Raw genomic sequence first — 20,519 nt, 5'->3', positions numbered from 1 at the left:
TCTTGTCCCTGTCTTTGCTCATGCTATTTCTTTTCTTGGAATATCCTTCCCCTCCTCAGTTCTCATTGTTCTCTAGGGCAGTCCATTCACCTTAAAGGCTCTGCTTCAAATTGTACCTCTTCTCAGAACACATTCTCAGTTATCCCATGTGGAAATTAGCTTTCCTTCCAAAGCATTCTATTGGAACCATTCTAATGACCTGTACACTATACTGCACTTTACCTGGCTATTTTAGGTAAATATTTTCTCTCTTCTAGGCAGCATCTAGTTAATTTTTCCAGTCACTGTAGTATTTAATTCAGTGTATGGTGTTATCAAAAGTAGACATTTGGGTTGCGTAAGTGGCTAAGCATCTGCCTTCGGCTCAGGTCGTGATCCCAGGATCCTGGAATTGAGTCCCACATAAGGCTCCCTGCTCAGCAGGGGGCCAACTTCACCCTCAGCCTGGCCTGCCACTCCTCTTGCTTATGCTCTTTCTCTCTCTGACAAATAAATAAATAAAATCTTTTTTTTTAAAGTAGACATTTTATAGATTAATATGATTGACTTGGGTAGAAAAGAGAGCAGTCAAGGAAATACTAGCTGTGAGGACAGGAGGAAGATGCCATGTGTCCTTGCTAATAAGGAAATCAGTGGAGAGGTATTGCTGCCAATCCTAATTTTATTACCCCCATTTCTAGTTCTGCCTTTGTAAATCACAGTTTCTCCATGGCATCTAAGAGTGGCAAAATTCAATGTATAAGGCCAGTAAACAGTGTTTCAGACAACACAGTCCTACTAGTATACTAAGTTTTCCGTTAGTTCGTAGGTTTGACCTGTTTTGTGAAATATAGGCTTAACTTAGATGAGCGGCAAAGACAGTATTTGCTCTAGTTCTTCGTGTTATTTCTGTAAGAAAAATACATAGTATAAATATCATATATATTTAAGTATATAAGTATATTATATACTGTATAAAAATACTTAATATTTATACTATATGTTTAATATATTAACATATATTAATGTTAATTACTAATATATTTAACACATAAATATATTAAAATACATAATATAAATATAAAATCACAATCTAGGTTAACTGCAGATTGTTTCAAAATTAAATTATCTGATTAAGTAGCAAACTCTTTTTTCACTTAGAAGTTTTAACTTAGTAAATCTGCATGGCTTAGTTTCATGAAATGAGTTCATGGTCCTTTTAAGCATAGCAAAAGACACTAGAGGAAGATGGTGTTGAATTCAGCAGCCTGGAAAACCAGCCTGTAATGAAAACTTACAGAGGAAAAATTAGCATTTGTGAATGTACCCAAGTCAATCTTATTAATATACAAAACTTAACAAATGTGATAAGTTTTTCTTAAACTTATCTGTAAAGAAAAGCAATTATTGCAAATAAATGCCTAATATTTATATTGTATTTAAAAATGAAAAAGAAACAGGTATTGTTTACGTGAAAGATCTTTATTTTCTTTTGAGAAATATTAAAACATATAAATTATTGTGCAGTTCACTAACACAATGAGCGCATGTTAGCGTTAACTTTATAAATAAAAGGCACTTCTGGCACAATCACGGTAAAGTAATAGAGACAATTTGATAGTTATTCATCTTACAACCTTATAATATTGCTCATTTCACATTGTTCTTTCAGTTTGCTTCAAAGAATTGTTGCATTTAAAAAAAGTCAGTCCCATCATGAAATGTACTTCTGTTAATTGACGTATTTTCATTTTTTTTTACTGTTAATAACATCGCCAGTGAATCACATCTAAGAGACATTTTTAAATATTACCCTTTATTCGTACACTTCACAGTGTCATAAGAAAGTGTTTTAAGTACCCAAACGTAAATGAAGTGGAACTCAGATATAAACCTTTTTTACAGTGGAATAAAAGTTGGGTAAACCAGAGCTTTTTGTTTTTATTGTTTATTCTTTTCAATGATTTTATTGTGCTATTATTTCTAATTATACAATGTTGTGAATTGTATGATTTTTAAAGGAAGGTACAAAATTTTTTTATAATTTTTTATTTTTTATAGTTTTTATAGAAAACAGCATGATGTAATTTTTTTAGAAAACAAGCATGATGTAATTTTTTAATAAAAATTATAATGTAAAGTTAGCTTCCCAATGCCAAGTCAAAATTAAATATGTTCTCTAAAGAACATTCACAAGTGCTCTCAATTTTTTCATAGACGGAGAATCACAAGTATCAGCTCACCTGATTAGAATAATTTTCTTATAAAGAAAAATGCTCTTCATATATCCTTTCACAAAGATGCTATTGTTGTATGATTAATGTTGAAACCCAACTAAGCTAAACAATATTTAACAAATTTTGCACCCTGTGTTTTTTTTATTTTAAGTCTTAAAATTAAAAAATTATGAAACACTATAAAAAGTCATAAACTGAAAGCCATATTGACATTGTATCTTTCTTAATAAGCAAAATATTCTTTGACATAAACTATAATAGAAACATCACATTTTAACTACTGTTTTTTTAAAGTACACATTAATTATAGAATTTGGCTAAAATATTCTGATATGTAGTAAACGTCAAATTATATCATACATAATATGAAAAGTTCCAGGTGTAGCTGACTGATTTTTTAAATGTAAACATTTCCTTTCCTTTGTGTAGTTGTGTTATTGTTCAATTAAAAATAGAGTCATGTCTGTATGACAATTAAATATTATTCCATTTCTAATTCTCTATGTAGTCATGATAAGAATAACCAAAAACTGATGTCACAATTACATTCTTGATTTATTTGAAAATGCAGGAAAAGTATTTAAAAACTATCAGCTATGCCTGAAATATTTCCTAAATTATTTTTGATTATCAATTGTAGCAACATGAGTAATTTCATGAAGACCTCTAGATGCTACATATAATACTTTATGGTGCACATACTCTTCAATCAAAAGTTTCTGTTGTGCACGTGTGCTGAAATAGAACTTCCCTGAGATGAACTATCTTGCTGTCCCATAGAAAAAACTCTGTAAAACTGTGTTCAGATTTTAATCTGAATTATAATCTAATCTGACATTCACCCAAGATGGGTATTAACAGATTTTTATCATCAGTTGATTTGTACTAATACTTCTTTTCTGTGGACTATTTATACATTTATTACTCAACCAATGTAGTCAGATAACTTGTGAAACTTCAGAAACAGCTACTTTAGGAGATAAATTCAAGTATAAAAATCAGGAATCCCTTCTAAGCTTTTAAGGTATACAAACATTTAACTACTTGAAAGATGAAGAAAGTGCATTTAAAAAGTCAAGAAGTTTCCCAAATATCCATGTTGCTCATGTCAGAAGAGTTTTACAATTTAAAAGGTCAATCAGACAAGTACTAATTAGCTTAAAGGATTTTTTTCTTTCATTCATATAACCAGGTAGGATCTCACTCATGTATTTATAATTAGGAAGTCATTCACATTAAATAACTTCTTCTCACTGATTGATCTGTGAAATGCTGCTGAGATAATTTTCAGACTTCATTATAAAATTTGTCCACTCCTGACAAATGTCCTCCATGGAGAATTCTGCACCACCATATTCCAGAGGAAGAATGTCTGGGAAATGCTGAAGTAAGCTTTGTTTGTAATTGTTCCCGTGCAGGTGAATCTGAAATAGCCAAAATGTTTTAGAAGATATGCCCTCAGTCTCTCACTAGATTACATATATTTCAAATGTAAAATCAACACCATAAAATAAGGTATTCTAATGACTTTCAAGATAGGAGAGCATGTATAAATGCTATGCCCTTTATTTCTCTGCTTATGTAAGAATTATACTTAAATTTCTATTGTGCTGCTTAGGAGTCTGACCATCTTATTTTTTTTAAATATGTATTTGTATTTGCATATATAAGATTTATAAAAATAGATTCTGTCCTCTTTCAAAAATAGATTTTTAAAACTCCAAATAAAATCATTTTATACGTTCTATTTCCTAATGTATAGGTGATTCTTAGCAAAATATCTGTTTTAGAGATGATAAAACTATATTACCTGGTATTAGTTCACATGAATTAGAAGCATTTATCAGTGCACACAGCTACGTATATGGGGAGTATTTTACGTGGTACAGTTGATGGATACTCTTGGCTAGTACAGAATTAAGAGACAATTGTTGATGGTTGAGTACCTTAAGTTTTCAAATAGTTAAACTATAAAAAGTGACCATATGATACTATGAAATTAATATAAAGACTTAGATCCGTCAATTAAAAGCACATCTTGCTAAAAATAAATAAGTTCCTTTTTCCACCTCATAGGGTAAACTGTTCATCTATACAGTCAATGATCATTTAAAAGCAGCTACTATATGCTAGGATATGAGAACCGAAAAACGAATGAAACAAGTTTCTTATACTCGGGAACCTCACAGTTCCAATTCTTGATTTCTTCTGAAACGTTTAAAATATCATCAGCTAATGAAAATTCTATGATTTCCTCAGAAGGGGGAAAGTAAAACATTCACAGGATAGTGCCAAAAAGTTGGGAAAGGGAGGAGAATGGCTTGATTGGGTCCTCATCTCTCTTACTTTGGCAAGTCTGTTTCATGTCAATTACCTTTCCCTGAAATACTCCACCTACCTTCTCAATTTTTAAATTTCTCTTTCTTTTTTGCTCATATTCTCCTACTCATTAGGTTCAGTTTTTTTGGTTTTGTTTTTGTTTGTCCAGAATACAACTCAATATAGAAATACCTATTTTTAGATCTTTCAGAGTTAAACAAAATGTGTCAGCTATTATCAATCTACACTGAGGGAAGACAAAAATGAGCCCCCCAAAATTGACTTTTCTAAAAATACTAACATGAAAAGTAGCCTTCTTCACAGGTGTGGTTCTTCTTGAATACGGATAGAAATTCCTACTGGGTAACTCTACAAATTATCTTTTATAGATTAACGTAGAAAAGTGGTTGCCATTCTTGGGAATTTAAATTTTATTTTTAATACTTGAAAAATCCTAAGAGATATTAGATATTCACCTGAAATAAGGCTCCACAAGCTTTGCTTTAATTAATGTGACATTAAGTCACATACCTTGGGTACTGTGGTTTTCAGTTATGCATGTCTAATTTAAATACATTTTTTTATTTGCACAGATAATACATTTATATAGCTAGAAATCAAAACAAGATAAAAGATAAACAATGAAATGCCTTGGTCCCTACTCAAAACTCATCCACACCTCTACTCTATTACATAAGTTAGGTTGCTTTCTTGTATATCTATTCAATGCAAATATAACTAGAGATTCTAACTTCTCCCCTTTTTATACATAAGGTAGCATGCCATAAAGACTGTTCTTCCTTTTTTTATTTCACTTTACAAGCCATCATGAAAATCTTACTGTATTCCATTGTGTTGATGTATCTGTTTATTTAACAAGTTCCCTAATGACGAACACTTGGTGGTTTCTAGTCTTTTGCTGCAATGAATCCTCTTGTATCTGTAATTTTTGTTTATGTGCTTGTATAGCTCTGGGATAAAATCCCAGAAGTGCGAAGGCTGTAATTTTGATAACTATTAGCACACTGCCCTTTATAGGGAATAGACCATTTTGCACTTTCACCTCAATGAATGAGATGTTGTTTCCCCCCACAGCTTAACTTAATTTTTCAAAATTAAAAAGGAATTTTAATTTATAAAAATGGTTTGTTAGATAAATACTTAAAACACTGGGGAGGGGAGGTAATAATTCAATTATTAAATAAGAAGGATTGGAGCATTTGGTACAGAAGAATAATGACTTGAATATGTTTTACTTACCCGTTCCTTAATTTTTTCGGTCAGGAATGGTTTAATCATGGAAAAGACAGCATGGAAAATTATTGGCTCATTTATCAAATGGATACCACGGACTTTTAATGGAAAGGAATCCTTTTGAAAATAAAGAAAAAAATTGCTAATAACAAAGCATAAATCAATATATATTCCTTTTGACCAGTCCCTTCTCTAAACACTTGCTACACTTAGTGCAGACCTAAAGTGGGATTTTATTTTCAGAATTATCTATTCCATCAACACAATAGCCTGCTTTGCAGTTCACAGTAATTAGATTAAGGAAAGATCTCTAAAAAAAGGTTTCACCTTATAGCTTAGGCAAAGTATTTTAAGAAACACTTGCATCTTTGTAAGTAAAACACAGAAAATATATTTTCCAATCACACATAAATGTTCTTTCAAAGAACCAATGAGTCATTTGGACATTTATATTTAACAAATTTCCCTAATTTTAATTTTGAGTAAAAAATTAAAATTTCATGGAAGTTGAAGGAATAGTAAACACACAATTTTAAACTTTCAACTTTCAGCACAGGTATAGATAGGTCTGTCACATCAAAGTAATATTGATTTATTTAGAAACTTTAAAAAGTTAAGAGTTAAAAAAAAAAAAAGCACATCATCAAAAGTTTTCTTATCCAAAATGTGTTAACATACAGATTTCTCCTGCCAAATTTCTTTCATGCAAAATTCTTTTTTTTTCCCCCTATGCATAGTTTTTACAGATGTGTTATTAATTTGGAGATTATCCTTCCAGGTTCTTTCTATGAATAATTTTATTTTAAACATAATTGCCAATATGCTTTCTAAATAATTTTCACCCTGTTTTGTTTCAGTAACATAATACAATTTTTGTACATATCATGAGTTTTATTTATTTATTTGACAGAGAGATAGAGAGCACAAGTAAGCACAACTGCAGGCAGAGGGAGAGAGAGAAGCAGGCTCTCTGCTGAGCAGGGAGCCCGAGGCGGGGCTCAATCTCAGGACCTGGAATCATGACCCGCGCGGAGGGCAGCCGTTTAACCAACTGAGCCACCCAGTAGCCTCCATATCATGAGTCTTACTATTGTGATAATCTATCAAATGGATATACCATAATTTTCCTATTTCTGGATAAATAAGCTATTTCTAATTTTCATCTATAAAAATTGATGCTATAAGTAACTGTATTTATCCGAGGCAATTGTGGTTATAAACACAACTCTTACATTCAGATGACCTGACCTGAATTCTTGATTCACTACAAAATGCATGTGCTTGGGCATTGCTATGTCATCCCTATGACATAGTTAATCTGTAAAATGGGAAATATAATAGCCATAGGTTTGTTTGGCCATTAAATGGTAATGTACTTGAGATACTTAGTGAAGTATCTGGCACATAGTCAGCTACTATTGTCATTATATATGAAGTCTTTACTGTATTTCAGCTTATTCGCTGGTTAGGTCCCTGAAGTAGATCTGGATCACTACTGGATCAAAGATGATGGCCATCTTAAAAAAAACCTTTGAATTTCTGAAAGAACTGTATGAATGTAACATTTTATTATACCAAGAATGTAACATTTTATTATACCATAGCTATAAATATTGTTTTGAGTCAATTTTTTAATTTAGGAAGAAAATTTAAGTAATAGAAAGAGAAAGATACCATGTTATTATTTAAATGTATAAATTATTTGGCTACTAATTTTGAACATATTTTCAGTTTCTTGCAACATTCTTTCTTTTATGAATTAATAATATTTTAGTTTCTCAACAATTATGATCTCTCTGATACGAGGCGGGGGGGATTGTGGAGGATAGGGAGGGAAAAAATGAAACAAGATGGGATCAGGGAGGGAGACAAACCACGAGAGATTCTTAATCTCACAAAGCAGAGGGTTACTGGGGTGGGGGGGACAGGATGGTTGAGTTATGGACATTGGGGAGGGTATGTGCTATGGTGAGTGCGGTGAATTGTGTAAGACTGATGATTCCCAGACCTGGGAATACCTGAAGCAAATAACACATATGTTAATTAAAAAAAAAAAAACAACACTTTAGTTTCTCTTAGCATTACTGAATTCTGTGTATCATTTTAAAATTATTTAATTTTCTAATTAATGTACTATTCTCTTGCCTTGTTGAATATATAACTAAATTTAAATCTACTATTTGGAATTAGTATCCCAAAGAGTTAAAATATACACTTACTGTAAGAACAGCAGCAATCTTCTTGGCTACAGATGGGGTAATTTGAAAAGCATGAGAAAACTGCCAGCCTTCTAGATCAAAGATAGCCTTGATACCATTCCGCTGAGTTTCTATCTCCTGTACAATAAGCTCGGATGTGATTAGACTTACACGAAAAACATCATAAGCTGTGAAAACTTTTGGATCCCATTGTGCTAAAAAAAAATTTAAAAATAACATATCTCAGTATAGTGTAAAGATTCAGGAAGATTTACAATAGGAAACTCTCTCTTTTGAGACTTAAAAGATCAGTAGAAATAAAAACATGTACAAAGATCATGGATTCAATAATGGATTAAATTGGTGGTCCAAAAACATGTTCCTGCTTTTCCCTCCATCCTCAGATCCCTAGCGAAGAACAGATTTGTAAGAGCATCAGGGAGAAGAGATTGAATGCAAACTGGATTTGATTGCCAGATGAAGCTACAGCCCATAACATTCAGGAGAGGGATATGGCTAAAGATGAAAATGTCCCCACGTATGCTCCCAGCTCGGAGGTGTTAGAAATGGGAAAAGCAAGGGCTTTTGGATGATAAAGGATTATAAAGAGTGACTAGGGCCCTCTAGTAACCAAAGAGGTTGCTAAGGGAAATGCATGAAGAACAAATTGGCAGGCTCATGTGTCAGACACCCCTCCGTGGCAATAGCACAGAGCTGCCATGTCTGTACAGGCCAGAAAAAGCAAGTGTGGGCTTTGGCAAAGAGCCAGGGAAGCACTCCGGAAGTTGCCCATAGCCAGGAGAAACAAAAGACTAGTGACATACCTGTCATCTCCCCTCCCCTCACCATCCCTGGACAGGCCAGGGCAAGCAGAAATGACAGGAACGGACAGGCAAACAGGTGATCTTAAAAGAAGATACACATGCACTAAGTATTATAACATTTTAAAAATTACAAAGAAGTGGGGAACTGCACTCAACACACAAAGGCGCTAAAACCTAAGAGAACAGTTAATACAGCAAGAGACATTAAAAAGAAGCAAAATAGTTTCAATGAGGGGAAAAAAAAGGTAATGTAGGCTATTATTATAAGAACTGGTTATTATTTAAAAGAATCAGTTGAGATTTGGGGGGAAAAAAAAAAGATGATAATTCAAGCAAATCTCAGTCAATGGGACAAACCCAGAAAAGACATAACCAATGATTGTGTAATGGTTTGGAATACCAAGCTGAGGAATTCTCTGAAAAGAGCCAGGAGTTGGTAAGTATGCATCAAAAGACTCATGCAGCTAGAGACATGTAGAAACCAGAGTTTCAACATCCAAATAATTAGAGTTCTGAAAGGTAATAATGCAGAGAATAGGGAAGAGGGGAAAGAGGAATAACAGTAGAGAAAAATGTTCCAGAGCTGAAAAAAATGCAAGTCTTCATGCTGGAGGTTCCAAGGAGTGCCTAAGGAGACAATGTGAAAGGAAAAAAAAAAAAAGATTCATGATTAAGTAATGATAAAGTTTCAAAATACCAAAGTTTCTGGCTTGGACAACTGGGTAGAATGGAGGTACCACTTACTGAGATAGGAAACAGTGGAAGGAAACAGTGGGAGGAAAAGATCATAAGTAGTTTTGGACATGTATAAATGGTGACTGAGAGACACCCAGTTGGACACAGTTGGAATAGGGTGCTGCTCGCATGGATCCCTGGGGGCAGGAGATGGTAGGGTGAAGACAGAAATCTGAGAGTTGTTTGTGCTTGTATGACAGCCTGCGACTGGGATTATTTTAGGTCTATATAGAAAGTAGCATGAGAGAGAAAGCTGAGACCAGTGCGGCAAAGAATTTCAGAATTGCAATAGTGGTAGATGTGGTAGATGCAATAGTGGTGATGCCGACAAAGGAGACTCTGACCCTTAATAGATTTAAATGTTGTTGGGGAGTGTCTACTGGTGAGGAAAAAATTGAAGATGGAAAAGAATCAGAAGTATTTCCAGAATCAGAAGTATTCCCAGAAAGGCACAATGGGTTTGCCCTTTGCTTTTTAAGAGCGTCAGCTGCCTGTAAAAATTTGAGTAATCAATTCATGGATAACGCAGCTCAAATATACTATACTACTTCAGACCTTGGCAGAAAGCTACAATGGTGAAAAATATGAACAGAACAATTGAAAACCTGCAGTCAAGAAAATAGCTACTGGCCTAAATTCCTAAGCTCACCAACATAGCTGTCTAGACGTGTGCTGTCTGATGGGGGAGCCATTAGCCATGTGTGGCTATTAAAATTTAAACTAATTAACATTAAATAAAATTAAAAATTCAATTTCTTAGTTGCAAAAGCCACATTTCAAGTGCTCAACAGCCACCCATAACTAATGGCTATTGGAGAACAGTTTCATCATCATGGAAAATTCCATTGGATAGCACAGGTCTAGACTCAAAGCTCCTTTAAGGCAAAAGAAAAACATGCCTTAACTTCTTAATTCCTTTTCCAGCATCTATTTAATATTTATTGAGTGCTTATCATACATCAGGTAATGCTCTTATTTCATTTGTATCCCACGATGTAATGCTCACAGTAACCCAATGAGATAGGTTTTTACTATGCCTGTTTGATAGAGGAGAAACTGGGGTTACAGTTACCTAGCTGCCCATGTAGCTAGAACAGAGCAGAGCTGCAGTTCCAACCCGAGTGTAGAACTTGTATTCCTAAGAACTAAGCCAGAGTCAAAGCTTAAGACTCACTGTTAAATTTTATTTTTGCTGCTGCAGTATAATAGTCTCAAAAGGCATAAAATTATATCCTCTGGCTTGTAGGCAAATAATAGCAAAAACTGAGTTTCAACTTGTGTTGTCCTGATGAGCCAGAGAAAAGGTCTCTGTGCATTTTCTCTTTGCTTTCACTAAAGAGATGGTACCTAGGGAAAGGTGGTTATGCTAACATTCCACCGGGAAGCTCTACCACAGATTTCCTTCTTTTAGTTTTGCCTTTAATTCAATCACATTTAGAAAATTAATGAATCTTAATCCTACCCTTTCCTTTTACTCCTAAACATCTTCTGAGTTTTCCCTTTTCATCCTAGAATAATATCTTATTCTACATAACACACAGGAAATTTGCTGCATGCCCTTCTGTTCTAACCATCACTAACCTATGTGTTTTCTTTTTTCTTTTAATTTAAGATTTTATTTATTTGACAGAGAGAGAGAAAGCACAAGCAGAGGGAGTGGCAGGCAGAGGGAGAGGGAGAAGCAGACTCTCCGCCAATCAAGAAGCCTAATGTGGAGCTCGATCTCTGGACCCTGGGATCATGACCAGAGCTGAAGGCAGAAGCATAACCGACTGAGCCACCCAGGCACCCCAACCTACATGTTTTCTTGATTTTAAAATCTCTTTTAGTTAAAGGGTATACTTAAATGCTAATGTACCACAAGAAACCTTCTCTCTAAGCAATAGAAGACAATTGATGCAGTGTTAAGATATGTATGTATTTATTTATTTATTTACTTATTCATAAAGCTTTTATTTTTAAATACTCTCTATACCCAATGTGGGGCTCAAACTCACAACCCTGAGATCAAGAATCACACATTTCTCTGTCTGAGCTGGCCAGGTGCCCCCAGTGTTAAGGAATTTATGATCAAAGGAGCATGTTTGCTCTTTCACTGTCCAGGTATCACTTTTACTTCTTAACTTGCCCCAGGTAATTTATGAACAAGCTTGAAAAAACTCCAGCCAGCCAGTACAGAGCCAGGACACTTGCAGAAAGAGTCCCCTGATGGTTTTAGTTTTATGTTCCCGGAAACTTCCAGTAGCCCAGATAAAATATAAGATGCCCTGCTACAGCTGAATTTCAGATAAACAACAAATAATTTTTTAGTATGCATGGGGCATACTTACACTGAAAAATTATACCCTGTTTATCTGAAATTCAAATTCAAGCTGGACATACCATATTGTCATACAATCTATGTTTACTCACTACATAAAACATACATACTATCTTTCCTCTGGCCACTCTTCCTCTAAAGAACTTGGGGAACCTCGTTCATCATCCTGGAAGACTGATAGGGCAACGAAAGGATAGGGCAGACATTGTGTTGTCTGTTTTATGGACAATGACTTCATGACTGACCTAATTGTACTTGACACATAAGCTGAAGCAAACAACAGGAATCATTCTACTTGGTCTTCTGGTACCCTAAAGAAATAAATGCAGAGCCTCCTGGCAAGGACATAAAGAGTTGAGTTAGAGGCATGTATCTTATCTATAATCCAGGTAGGAAAAGTAAATCTATAAATATTCTAAAGCTCCCTGGAATATTTACAGATGTAAATGTAAATTTACATCTTTGTAAATTTACAAAGATAGTTATCTTTGTCCTTTCCGCTAGGCCACAAGAAGATGCTGGGAGCAGCGTGAGTTCTTCTTCATTACACGCCATTTTTAATCACACTCAGGCTGAGGGAAGGGGCAGTCACCAACCTATAGGAAACACTAAAAAGGCCTAATGGTGAAAAGAGGAAGCTGTGACAAGAGGGGTATGTGGAATACAGTGTCTTTGGCACTACCCAGGGATGCTGCTTTCCCACTGGACCTTCCCCCATTCCAGAGAATGAGCCCCTGGCTCCTCAGTCCTGGGTCTTATCCCACTAGCCCTCACTCACTCCAGAAATATTTACTAGATACCTAGACCATGTGCTAGGTCCTGGTTTCAGTGTTAGGATACAGTGAACAGAACAGACAAAATCCATGCTCTCGTGGAGCTTGTGTTATTATGGGTCAGAATTCATACTGGTTTCCTACCAAGCATTTTCTAAAGACTTCACCTTGATCTTTTTCACCTCCCTCCCCCCCGCCTATATTTCTCTACTCTGTTTTCTTTCTCTCTTATTTTATACAGCTGACTGTGTGGAAGAATGGAAGCAAGATTTTCATTGGTTTCTAATTTTCTCACAATTGCCATTTCATTTTTTTGAGGGACATTATAATCTAAATTAAATATAAGTTAAAACCTGAAAAGCCAAATTCTTAAATATGAACACCTAGACCTTTCAATATGGCATCCAAAAAAAGAAAGAAAAAGGTAAGCAGCGCTGTATATGACTTACCAATTCTGTAAATAAGAACTTTGCTGCCAGTGGGGTCTCTGGCTCGCAGGACTCCAAGATAACCAGCCTTCAGAAGACCAAGAATACTTCGAGGGCACAGATCTGCACTTATTTCTGGACATTCTGCTCTCCACTTATTATAGTTTTTCAGTAACTGGAAAATAAAATAAAAATTGTCTACATAGGACATACATGGTAAGCACTTATAAAAATGGAAGCAAATCTCTGGCATTACAAAGGGCCCTTACCATCTGTTATGTCAGGATTTTAATCTGGGGTATTTTTTTTTCTTTCCTTTTTTTTTTTTTTTTTAGTTGTAAAAACTTAAGTTCCCTTCAGCAACGATCTCAGGTGCTAAGACTTCATCACAAATTCAAAGCTAAGTAATTTTGATTTGTCCCCTATGGTTGGTAGTCTCCAAAGATAGCTACCAATAATACCTCCCCCTCCTGATAGACACATGCCATTCGTCCCGTTACAGATGGGATTCAGTTGATTCCTCCCCTCAGAATTTGGCCGGCCTTACATTTTGCTTCAGCAGAAGTGACACTTTGCTAGTGTAGGAAGGCTGGGACTTTCTGCCTTTGCTTTTGGGGACCCAGAAACCACCTAAGAATAAGATTACTAATTAATCTGTGTGGAAAGAGGCACTGGACAACCAGAGCACATCTTAGTCTGCTCTCTGCCAAGTTCCAATCTGATGCAATGTGGATCACAGATGAGCCATCCCCACTCAGCCCTGACCAAATGAGAGAATCACAGACAAATAAATAGTTGTGGTTTAAGCCACTAAATTTGGGGGTGATTTGTTACTAATAGAAAACTGAAACTTCCACCTTTAGTCTGTTCTGAAATAAGGAAAAATAGAAATCAAACAAATTAGCTCTACAAATATTTTTGGAGCATCTACAATGTTCTATACACTGGGTAGGCACTTGGGTTACAGCCATGAGCAGAATAAAATGCCTGTTCTCATTGGGGCTGACCCGCTGGTGACAACTGGGTCACCCAGGTCATGTTATGTAATGAAAAGTTAAATCACCAGGCTGCTTCGTCAGAAAAGCCTGGACTCTACCACATATCACCTGTGTGATGTTGGGTAGATATTTAACTCCTTTGTGTCTTATTTCCCCCCATCTGCCTTGTGGGGTTAAGCATAAAGCATCCGTGGGCATAATGAGTGGTTACCACTGCTATTGCTGTAATAGGAAGGTTATTTGGGTTTATTGCTCATCTGTGTATCTTAGCGCAGGTTTATGTTGAGGAGAACTAGAATTTTTTTTTGTTTCATTTTCTTTCCTACAAAAAAGAGCTAAATCAAAGATGCAAAAGAACATCTCTGTACCATTGCTATTCTTTCTACTAATAGGAAAACAACAGAAACCAAGTTTGTTAGTTGTGGTATGCATTCCGAGTGGAACAGTATGCCCGGATAGTAGGTCTTGGTAAAGTATGGTCTGAAGGAATCTTCTTGTCTTTTCATTCTGAAAGAACCACCAATAATGGTTACTCTGCATTTACAAGTAATACAGATATTGCCAGTATCTTAGAGAATACTATAATCAAATTATGCATTTAAAGTCTATTATGGTTTAATTTTCCTCTTCAAAATATTTATCATTCTCAATTTTTGTAACATGACAATATGTTTGAGGGTTTTTTTGTTTTGTTTTAAAGATTTATTTAATTATTTTGAGAGAGAGAGCACAAGCAAGAGGGAGGGGCAGAGGGAGAAGGAAAGAGAATCTCCAGCAAACTCCACACTAAGGGCAGAGCCTGAGGGAGTCCTCCATCTCACAATCCTGAGATAAAGACCTGAGCCGAAACCAGTGTCAGACACTTAACTGACAATGCCTTCCAGGTGCCCCAACAATATGTCTATTTTGAGTTCAAAGAGGTCTACTAGTGGGGCGCCTGGGTGGCTCAGTGGGTTGAGCCTCTGCCTTTGGCTCAGGTCATGATCCCAGGGTCCTGGGATCGAGCCCCGTATCCGGCTCTCTGCTCAGTGGGGAGCCTGCTTCCTCTTCTCTCTCTCTCTCTGTCTACTTGTAATCTCTGCCTGTCAAATAAGTAAATAAAATCTTTAAAAAAAAAAAAAGAGGTCTACTAGCAATGGGGAATGGAAGTTTAGATGAAAGGAAGGGAAGAATTTCATATTTGAGACTCACTGAAATAAACATAACAGGTGTAATCACAAAGTCGTAATGACCCGGAGGAGAAACTACAAATGCAAATTTTAAAAGGCAAGCAGAGGGTGAAATTCCAAACGTGGGACACCGGTAATGGCCTGAAGAAAGAGAAAAGCTGACTGGACTGGAGGAGCAGCGACACCATGGTGCACAGAAGGGACGAAAAAGTTATTTGTGCCGCCTGCTCCCTCTCCTCTCTCTCTCCCCAGTGTTGTCTAACTTTCTCTATCTCTGTTTTCTCCCTCTCATTTCTTCATTTAATAAACTTCTCTGAACTTTTTTTAAAAAGAGAATGTTGCCATGGGTTAAATAAAACTGCAAGGTAGGAAAGAAAAAAGTCCCCATATTAGCCAACAAAGAAGTAATTGGTGACCTAAATAGCAATTTCCAAAAGGAGAAAGAACAAAAGGCACATTGTAGATTCTGATATATTCATTCTATGAGTTTCTCCTCCTCCTCCTGTCTTAGAGGGCATCAGAATAAGTGTTAAACGAATGTTACAGTGCTCATTACTTTGATAGTTCCCTCAGATATGAAAAGTCTTTTTAATTCTGATCCAAGCAAAATGCTAGAAGCAGCATATTAGCTCTTATATAAAAGTAACGATTTTAATTTCCCATGGAATCATACAAGTCGGAGCTTCATTAAAAGGGATCTTTTAGGTGACAAGTGGGGTCCTAAACTTGTTCATCTCTGCAGAATGCTGGGCACCCAGAAGATAGGTACAAGTATTGAATGAAAGAATAAACTAACGCATGAGTAAACCAGTCAAATTCACATACTTGAAAAACTGGCTTTTCCTTAAAGATGCACAAATCACTCTCCTGCCTTTGACATTTAACTTTCGCAAATTGAAATACCTAAACCTGGATCTTTGATCATTATTTTTCTGCGGGCAGATAAACTCAAAATTCGGCTGACATAAGTTATATAAATGACATAAATTGCTACTGAGCAATTCTCAAACAGATCATCAAAAGTCCACAACTACAAAAAAAATGGCAGCAAGTGAACATTCTTTACTGGAAGGCACCTGTTTTTGCCATAATTAGGAATAAATAAATGTAAAAAGTTAGGATTTGTTTTAACTATGCTTTGTAATAGAGTCAGTCTCTTCTCACATTTTTCATGTACTTTTAAACAAAATAACAACTATAGCTGTACTGCCTTTACAGGGTTTAGTGGCGTCATTTCAGTTCCTTCTCACAACCAGTCTGAGAGGTAATGATTGTTACTCCATTTTATGGATGAGACTACTAAAGCTCAGAGAAGTTACACACTTGTTTAAGAGCAGTAACTCTCAGGAGCAGGGTCCCTGGGACTGACAGGTGATATGATCAATTTTGCACTGAAACTGACACAGTCGCTGAAACTGACAAGTGATATGATAAATTTTACAAAAGAAGCTACAGGAAGAGTCAGATTTTTTAAAGCTTCCAAGACTTCAGGGAAACCGTAAAAATACTTACAGGATTAAAAAAAAACAAAAAAACTCGCCACATGGAGCAAAAACATAGGGAACTGAACTACACACTTATAAAAGACAGATATTCACAGGAATCTGTAGGACACACTGAGGTTAACATTGGCAGTTTTATGTTCATTGTTTTGAATGGAAGAGCAAGTACAGTATACTTGTGAGCACAGGCTTTGCAGAGTTCAACCTAAGTTCAAATCCCACCTTTACACTTATTACCTAATTTTGGACTAGAAACCACATCTCAGTTTCTTCTAAAATGAGACAATAATTAGCTAATCCACGCAAACACTATTTACACAATACTTGGTGCTCTATAAACTTTTAGAATCATAAAAACTTCATTAATTCACTATAACTTCAAACACAAAAACTCGAATGAGAAATTGCATTGTAACTGAGGGGCTTATCAAGCTTTCTTCACATACTAAAACTATAGGACTTTTCTATTATAAATAAGGGAGTTTGAATTGAATTATCTGCCTTTATGGAGGAAATTAAAAAAAAATAGTTTCACCCTCTAAGCCTTTCCTTTTCCTTTCCACTTGGCAGGAAAGTAAGGCAAAGAGTTCACAGACAGAAACTTGATCCCTATCCAGGGGATTTAGACCGTCTTGATAGCCAATTCCTCAAGGACATGGTGAAATGAAAACAATTCAGGAAAACAAAGAATACAGAAAACAATATATATATAACAGCTTCTGGAGGTAAATTTTATTCCTTCTTGTGTTTAGACATTTCTTTTGAAAAGCAGCTAAAATGAAAGCAGCAAATCACACTTTTTTATTATTAGTGATCTCTACGCATTAATATGTTTCATTTAAACTGCACTCCTCATAGGACCTAAGATTGTCTTTATATTCAGTAGTTGCTGGGTAAATATTAGTTTATTACTCATGATGCTGGGATACCTGAGTAACCATTTGACAAAACAAAAATAAAGCCAGATTCCTATTTCATTCCTAACATCAAAATAAATCTCAGTAGGTTAGCAACTCCAACATTCAAAAGAGAAGTCATAAATTACTAGAGAAAATTTTGGAGGAGAAAGGCTTTTAAAACAATCAGAAACCATCAAAGAACAATCTAATCGATATATGTGATTACATAAAAATGTTTAAATTCTGCACAGAAAAAACAAAGTACAAACAATGTCAAAAGATATCCAAGTAGGGCAAAGGCTTATTTAATACATAAAGATACTTTATGAATAAAAAACATGTATGTATATTTTTGTGAACAAAATGGAAGAAAATTAACAAATGGTAAAAACAGCGAACTGGAAAATAATTTAAAATATATTTTTAAAAAATATGGAAGATGATTAACCTCACTTATAATTAAACAATCAAACAAATGCATATTGTAATGAGAACCAATTTCTTGCCAAGCGGGTTGACACAGATCATAAGGTCTGACAGTACAGTGTAGGTGATAATATGGAGGAAAGGGCACCATTTTGTAATACAAAAGTGATAAAATTAGTGCAAGCACTTTGAAGGAGAGTTATATTCATCACCCCTGAAAATGCATACCTCACTTCATCCAGGAACTTCACAAGTTGAACTTAGAGGGATATAATCCTATTTTTGCACAAAGACAAATGTATACACACTACAATATCTAACAATATCTAACAATATCTAGTCAGTAATAGAAGAAGCCCCACTTGTCTTGTTTACTGTATCTTGTGTACTGCCAGGCAAATTTTAAGAGTTCAAAAAATAATCATTGAACGAAGGAATGAACAGCATATATGGGCATTGCCATTGGTGAGGATAACTCTTCTATCTAATAATGGGGGACTGGTTAATACATTTTGATATAATAAATCCACACACTGGAATAGTACACCCCCCCCCAAAAAGAATAAGATGTATGCCCACATACTGAACTAAGTTCGTCTCTATGATAAATTAGGTAAAAACAAAAAACAGATAAACAAGGCCAAATGTAAAACACATATATATGCTTGTGTGAACACAGACTAATCTAGAAAGATCAACAGGTACAGTAATTGCTTCTGGGTAGATGACCAGCACAATGAAGGTTTGGGGTGGGGAACTTCTCTCCTTTATTAAGTTCTTTTAGAAATTTACTTTGCACCCTTTACTGTTTATGATTTTTTAAATCACTCACGCTCTTCATTTTTTCAATTAAAAATCAGTTAACAGCATCAACAAACTCAAACTAGGTCATGTTGCTCTTCTGCACTATTCTACTTCCCATGCCTCCCACCTCCTAATATGACACTGCGGAAGCCAGTTGGCAGAAGGGCTAGATCAGGTTCAATGGCTGAGTGCTTACTATATATATATCGTCAACCTCTGTGCTGGGTATGCCTTGTTCTGTTAAATTGGTGAATGTTCAAGCCTCGAAATCAGTGGGGTAGGTAGGCTTTTTCACCATTACTTAACAGAACAGGATGCTCAGCCCAAAGCGACACAACTCAAGGTTTCATCCCTCTTTTTTGATTCCTGTCTTCCCATCTTCTTCAACCATCTGTACCAAGACCACCTCATCTCCCACCTTTGCACTCAAAATATTCTGGACCGCTTTACCGTCCCGACACTTAGGTATTATTCTTAACAATGGCACTATTTCGCTAGAATTTGGCTTCAGGACGTCAGTTTTTCTGGCAACTCTGTTTTCTCCACCACACGTGGAGTGATCTGCTACGACGTGATAAATCTGGGTTTCCTACTTCGCAGCTGTCACTTTGTTTCATATCACTGGCTTTGCGCCAGGGACGGGAAAAGGGATCCCCCGCCCCCCACCCCCAACTGGATAGGTTCGGGAGATCCATCTAGAGCACAGTTCCAGTGTTTGGGGTCAACTGGGCCATCAGCCCAGAGCGCTCCAGCTTTTTCCAGGTTTCGCGTTTCCATGGCTCAGAGAAAGTGGAAGGACCGGCGCGGGATTTCTCCGAACACCTGCAGCCACCGCCCAGCGCCCGGTGCGTTAGGCGCGCGTACCCTCCCCAGGGGCGGCAGGCAACTCGGCATTTCACAGAGGTCTGGTCATGCCTCTGGTCCCCAGCCCTGCCGGCGCGCGGGGAAAATGCCGCGGGGAACCGCGCTCACCCGCCAGGCCAGGTCGAGGTCGAAGTCCCGGGCGCGCAGGAACCGCAGCAGGAAGGAGTCGGTGAGTGGCAGAGGCGTCGGCGGAGCGCCCGCCGCCCGGGCCCGGCGCCGCAGCTCGGCCAGGCTGGGCTGCAGCAGCGGGGAGTGGTCGGGCAGCGCGCTGAGCTGCAGCCCCGTCGCCGTTCCCGGCCGCATCTCTGCCATGCCGGTCCCGCGCTGTCGGCCGCCCTCATCGGGGCGCCGGGGAAAAGCGGGGACTCCGCGCCACCCTCCGGCCCCTCCTCCGCTGGAAGCTGCCCAGCGCACACCCCCGCTCCCGCCCCGCCCGGCCGCGACCCGCCTCTCACACCCGCGAGTGGGTGGGCGGGCGCCTGGAGCCACGCGGGATCGCCGCGGTGCTACTCCTTCTGGAAACCCTGGGTGGTTAAGCCGAACCTTGCTTTCTCCGGTTGAGGGAAGTCCTGGTGTTCACTGCCAAGGGGAAGATGTCAGAAAGTTTGTTTGCGTACACTGATAGAGATTAGCTGGGGCATTTTTCTGTCTCTCTCTCTCTCTCTCTCTCTCACACACACACACACACTCACACACTCTCCCTCTCTCTCTCTGTCTCTCTCTGCTAGAAAAATTGTTTCTGTATTTTTCTCCCCAGCCTCCCTTTCCTTCCTTCCTTCCTTCCTTCCTT

At 37.0% G+C, this 20,519-nt stretch overlaps 1 protein-coding gene across 2 annotated transcripts; it reads right to left on the bottom strand.

Moving 5' to 3' along the window:
• Nucleotides 1-1,442: 1,442 nt before the first annotated feature.
• Nucleotides 1,443-20,254, bottom strand: TTPA (alpha tocopherol transfer protein). 2 transcript variants are annotated; one of them, XM_082714008.1, is made up of 5 exons: nt 19,838-20,216; nt 13,089-13,242; nt 8,009-8,202; nt 5,796-5,906; nt 1,443-3,640 (listed from the first exon to the last, which is right to left on the bottom strand). In XM_082714008.1, the coding sequence occupies exons 1-5, from the start codon at nt 20,039-20,041 to the stop codon at nt 3,467-3,469; spliced, it is 837 nt and encodes a 278-aa protein (XP_082570134.1). In that variant the 5' UTR covers nt 20,042-20,216; the 3' UTR covers nt 1,443-3,466. The 2 variants fall into 2 exon arrangements, with proteins under 2 accessions (XP_082570134.1, XP_082570135.1); XM_082714009.1 differs by lacking the exons at nt 5,796-5,906; nt 8,009-8,202 and having other exon boundaries at nt 19,838-20,254.
• Between the last annotated feature and the right edge of the window lie 265 nt (nt 20,255-20,519).

The sequence above is a fragment of the Mustela nivalis genome, assembly GCF_964662115.1.
Source record: "Mustela nivalis genome assembly, chromosome: 2".
NCBI lineage: Eukaryota > Metazoa > Chordata > Mammalia > Carnivora > Mustelidae > Mustela > Mustela nivalis.
The sequence above is the reverse complement of the archived record's forward strand: the minus strand, read 5'-3'. Positions and strand labels throughout refer to the sequence as shown.